At 59.4% G+C, this 5,566-nt stretch overlaps 1 protein-coding gene across 1 annotated transcript in view; it reads right to left on the reverse strand.

Annotated features, from left to right (window-relative positions):
• Positions 1 to 18: 18 nt before the first annotated feature.
• LOC103774223 (sorting nexin-27-like) overlaps positions 19 to 5,566 on the reverse strand; it is a gene marked incomplete at both ends in the record, with an annotated part of 6,802 nt that continues 1,254 nt past the window's right edge. Inside the window, 3 exons of the mRNA XM_008941611.1 lie at positions 19 to 172; positions 1,444 to 1,508; positions 2,823 to 3,015. Of these exons, the coding sequence (XP_008939859.1) occupies positions 19 to 172; positions 1,444 to 1,508; positions 2,823 to 3,015 (412 nt within the window). The remainder of the gene's footprint in view (positions 173 to 1,443; positions 1,509 to 2,822; positions 3,016 to 5,566) is intronic.

The following is a 5,566-nucleotide window of genomic DNA, read 5'->3' on the forward strand; positions in this document are numbered from 1 at the left end:
TTGCCCTTCTCTGGTCACACTCCAGCAAGGCAAATCCTCCCCTCAAGGTGAAAAAGCAGCAGCTCACCTGGTACACCTGGTCTGTCGTGCTGTTCTTTTTCACCCGGACTGTCACTGTGGTTACATCTGGTAGTGCTACTCGGAGCTCCACGTCTGAGACACCATTGTAATTCTGGAGGAGAGGAGAAAGGATGGGACCCAGCCCTGAGCTTTATGGGCTATTTGTTGCCTCACACTGGCTAATTAAAATGGTCACTTCTAACAACCAGCTGCTCTGCAGGCCCCCAGTTCCCACTCCAGAAACTCTGAGATGTGACAGCTGTGAGCTCTGCTCCAGGACAGGGTGCTGCAAACTGCCTCAGGCCCGAGGGCAGGAGGGATTTTCCATTCACCAGTTTGCTGGTGAAGAGCAAGAGGGAGCTCCAGGACATGGCAACTCAGACACCATGGAAAGACTGGAAAAAGAGCACGCTGGAGGGCAGAGAGCAGCTCACTGCTGCTGCCCACGACGCACAGCTCAGGAGGAGCAGGTCAGATACATGGGGGTTGAGTCTCTGCTGCTGCCTTTCTGGGCAGAGGCTGGTGAATAAACACAGCTCCAAACGCCGAGTGCCCTGTGCTGCCCCTGGCATGGGAAGCAGCAGGAGAGGCAGTGGGTGCTGGGGCTTGGCTGGTCTCCCACTGCAAAGAGACAGGGTACACCAAGAGTGTCACATCTGGAGTGCTGGGGCCAGCGCTGGGCTCCCCAGGTCAAGAGAGACAAGGAGCTACTGGAGAGAGCCCAGCAGAGGCTCTGGAGATGCTGAGGGGCTGGAGCATCTCTGTGCCAGGACAGGCTGAGAGCCCGGGGGCTGCTGAGCTGGAGAAGCCTCAGAGGGGATCTGAGCAGTGCTGAGCAAGAGCTCAAGGGCCCCGGGGGGCAAGAGGCTGGGGCCAGACTCTGCTCAGTGGTGCCCAGGGACAGGCCAAGGGGCAACGGGCACCAACTGGAACCCAGGAGGTGCCACCTGAGCAGGAGGAGAAACTTCTTTGGGGTGAGGGTGGCTGAGCCTGGAGCAGCTGCCCAGAGAGGCTGTGGAGTCTCCAAACTGGAAAGATCCCAAACTGGGCTGGGCACCACTCTGGGCACCCTGCTGGGGGTGAGCTGCTGGAGCAGGGATGAGATGCTCCCCAGAGGTCCCTCCCAACCCCCCTACGCTGGGAGTCTGGGCTGAGGCCTCGCAGCCTGTTCTGCTCTGCCCACCCCCCCAGGAGCAGCAGAAGCTGCTTCAGCTGCTGCCACCCAGGAGAGGTTTCCTCGGGCAGCACAACGCAGCCTCTGCTTCTCGCCGCGGTTTCCCATTGCAGCAGGCGAGGCTCTGGGAGGGACCAGCTCTGCTCTGCCCCAGCCTCAGCAGGGTGTGGGGGCAGGGGGTGCCCCCAGCCCGTGGGGCCCTCGCCTACCTCGTCTGACTCCGACAGGAACTCCTGCATGATGTCGCTCTCCCCGATGACGCGGATGGAGCACACTGCGGACAGAGAGCACAGCTCAGCGGCTGCCAGGGAAGGCACCAGGCAAACAACCCTGCCCTGAGACAAGGGTGGGATCTCCAGCCTGGAGAAACCTTCTCCAGGGAAGTGCTGCCCGGGCTGTGCCAGCATGAGGATTGATCCAACCCAAACCCTCCACAATAACCACGGAGTAATCACTGAGATGCTCCTCGGGAGTGAGGTCCAGGCACAAGGCTGACAGGAGGGCTGGGCTATGCTTAAAAGTGGGCAAGAATAAATAGCACTTTTGCCTCTAAACAAAAAATCATTCCACAGGGACTGGAATTATTTAGGAATTGAGGCCAAGTCCAGCAAATAATCTGAACTGTCTCCTGTTGCCTGCAGGATGCACCAGTCTGTCCATCCTCAGCCAGCTGGTGACAGAGGATGGAGATGAACTCGTGTGGCAAGGGCCAAGATCCCAGTGGGGCAGGGAAAACCCAACTCGTGGCCATCCTGTGGGAAGGGGGGGATTCAATCCTGGATGCTGCATCAGGAAAGGGGCTGTTAAACCAACTGAGCTGCTTCCAGGCAACTTAGAGAAAAGCCCAGCACCACAGGATGAGGGGTCACTGCTCCCCGGATCCCACCCACAGCCTCTGCACTGCCAGACGTGGGGTCAGGTCCTTCAGCCAGGCTCCCTGACAAGGGACAGGGTTCTGCACCCGCTCTCCCACCACCTGAACTCGGCTGACAGGGAACTGCTGCTCCAGGTGCTGCAGATCTGATGGGAAGCACCAAACAGCTGAGCTGTGAGCAGGCTGGGGCTGGGCTCAGCTCCCCTGAGGGGACTCGACTCGAACGTGATGCTCCCCCTGCTCCAGAGCTCCCCTCCTCCTCCTCCTCCTCCTCCCCGTGATGCCCCATCTCCAAGACCAAGGGGACACTAAACAAACTCTTGTTGTGCACCTTTTGTACTTGGAAGCCAGCAACACAGGGGCCACCAACCTGTGCCAACCTGCTCACTGTCACCACCTCAGCTGCACAACCCAACCCAGCCACACAGCGGCTCCTCTCCCTCACAGCACCAGGTTCTGGGCCCACCCAGGGAAGGAGGGACCCCGAGGTTTGCTCCCAGCCCCCTCTCCAAACCTTTCTCCAGGTACTCCTCCAGGCCACGGCGCCGGGCGTCCAGCTGCTGCTCGGAGAGGGAGAAGGGCCACTTGCCAGGCAGGCGGGGGAAGGGGAAGCTGGCGAACTCCCGCTTCAGGTTCTGGTGCAGGATGGAGAACTCGCGGGCCCACCCAGGGAAGGAGGGACCCCGAGGTTTGCTCCCAGCCCCCTCTCCAAACCTTTCTCCAGGTACTCCTCCAGGCCACGGCGCCGGGCGTCCAGCTGCTGCTCGGAGAGGGAGAAGGGCCACTTGCCAGGCAGGCGGGGGAAGGGGAAGCTGGCGAACTCCCGCTTCAGGTTCTGGTGCAGGATGGAGAACTCGCGGTAGCGCTTGGAGCAGAGCTGGCGACCCGCCATGTACACGTTGTACACCTGCCAGGGAGGAGAGGAGGCTGGCTGGGAGGGGGGGAGGTCTCCCCAGCCCAGGCTGGCACAGCTCTGCCACCCCGGCAGCACGGGGGTGAAGCTGGGAGGAGAGATGGGTGCAGTTAAACACGCCTGGAGCTGGGGCACGGCCCAACTTTGGGGGCGTTCAGCCTGAGAGGAGAAGGCTCCAGGGAGACCTTCTGATGGCATTCCAGGCTTAGAAGAAAGATGGGGACAGAGTTCTGAGCAGGGCCTGTTAGGAAAGGACAAGGGGGGGATGGTTTTAAACTAAAAGAGGGAGATTTAGACTAGACAGAAGGCAGAAATTTTAGAGGATGAGGGTGGCAAGAGCCTGGCCCAGGCTGCCCAGAGAGGTGGTCACTGCCCCATCCCTGGAACCATCCCAGGTGAGGTTGGTTGACCCTTACAGGCTCTGAGCACCCTGCTCTAGTTGCAGATGACCCTGCTCCCTGCAGGGGGGTTGGACAGAAAGAGCTTAAAAGGTCCCTTTCAATCAAAAGCATTCCATGATTCTATGAAAAGCACCAACCACCTCCCTCCAACAGCAGCAGGAGCAGCTGAGTTCAAGGCACCTCTCTCCTCCAAAAGGACAGAAACCACCCAGACCCCCCACCAAAGGCCCCAGTGCAGCCCTCACAGCAGCCACCTGGATCCTGCAGCCCCCAGGATGCACCAAGCCACCACCAGACAGATGCCACAGCAACACTCTGTGACCACATCTGCTGGTTTTTCCAACAAAACCCTCACCAGCTTCCAGACCAGCATTATGCTGAAGGTCAAGCTCTTAATTCTGGAAGATCCTAATGCAGGAGTCATGGAATTGTTTGGGTTGGCAGAGACCTTCCAGCTCCTGGAGCCCACCCCTGCCCCCAGCACGGCCAGGTCCCCACTGCCCCGTGTCCCTCACCCCACATCTCCACGGCTTGGGAACCCCTCCAGGGGTGGGGACTCCACCACTGCCCTGGGCAGCCTGGCACAGCCCTGGGCAACCCTCCAGGGCAGGAAATTGTTCCTCAGGGACAACTGAAACCTCCCCTGGGGCAACCTGATGGGGATGCACCCAGAGTGGCTTCAGCAGCATTTGGACACTCAAATCATCAGCTTCCTCCCAGACAAAGTCTGGGAGCCCTCCCAGCCCACTCACCCTCCAGATCCCTGCCTGACAACATCCACAAGGGGAAAATGCTCCAAGAAACCCACGGCTCTCTCCTTAAGAAGGACACATTTAACTCTTCTGGTGTCACCTTGAGAGAAGGTGACAGGTTGGGGGAGCAGCTGTCAGTCTAGAGAAGAGGCTGCTTTTGACCCCCCATGCACTGAGCTCCTGTAAGGACCCCTGGGTTCCCGGACCCTTTTATCCTGCCCCACAGACACACCTTGCCCAACAGCATCCTGCCAGGGCTGGGAAAGCAGGGTGCAGGGAAAGCTGCCTGTGAAGCTGTGGATCCACACAGATCCAGACTGTCCCCTTCAGGGAATGCTTTCTGTTGGAAGGGACCTTCCAAGCTCCTCTCATCCAACCCCCCTGCAGGGAGCAGGGACAGCCCCAGCTAGAGCAGGGTGCTCAGAGCCCTCAGCCTCCCCTGGGATGGTGCCAGGGATGGGGCAGTGACCACCTCTTGGGGTAGCCTGGGCCAGGCTCTTGCCACCCTCAGCCTCTAAAATTTCTGCCTTCTCTCTAGTTTAAATCTCCCTCTTTTAGTTTAAAACCATCTCCCTATATCCTGGTGCAACAGGCCCTGCTCAAAGTCCATCCTCAGCTTTCCCCTAAGTACTGAAAGGACACAAGGAAGAGCCTTCTCTTCTCCAGGCTGACCAAGCCCAGCCCTCTCAGCCTGCCCTCCCAGCAGAGGGGTTCAGCCTTTGGATCACTCCTGTGGTCTCCTCTGAGCTTCCTGACACAACCGAGCCCCAAGGGCAGCTGCTCCAGCTAAACCTCTCCCCACCTTCAGGAGAGTGGAAGGAGCCAGCCTATGGCACCAACCTTCCAGCCACGAGTCAACTCAGTGGCACAACTCAGCCACTGATGCTTGCCAGCGTGTTCCAAGTCCCTCCACCTCCTCCTCACCCTCCACTGATGGCTGCACAGCTCCCTGGCTCTGGAAAAATGAAGACAGCTCAGAGAGTGGCAGACAAACAGGGTCTGGACACGGGGAGGATGGTGCTCCTGACAATGAGCAGCTCTTGGCAGGGATAAGAATAGTGCCCTTGTGGCATCTGCCATCTCTGCCAGTCACTGCCTGAAACTGGAGCCAGCTGGGGCTTGGCCACAGGCTCTGCTGACCCAAGGGATGTCCAGAGCAGTGACCAGCAGCAGGATGTAGGGAGCTGCAGGTTCGGGTGATCAAGATAAGCCCCCCCCAGGTTTGGAAGCTGAGCATCAACACTTGCCCCTTGAGGAGCTGGAGCGTGGCCAGAGAAGGGCAATGAAGCTGGGGAAGGGTCTAGAGCCCAAGTGTGGGGAGGAGCAGCTGAGGGAGCTGGGGGTGCTGAGCCTGGAGCAAAGGAGGCTCAGGGGAGACCTTCTGGCTCTGAC

The sequence above is a fragment of the Merops nubicus genome, unplaced genomic scaffold (assembly GCF_000691845.1).
Source record: "Merops nubicus isolate BGI_N331 unplaced genomic scaffold, ASM69184v1 scaffold106, whole genome shotgun sequence".
NCBI classification, from domain to species: domain Eukaryota; kingdom Metazoa; phylum Chordata; class Aves; order Coraciiformes; family Meropidae; genus Merops; species Merops nubicus.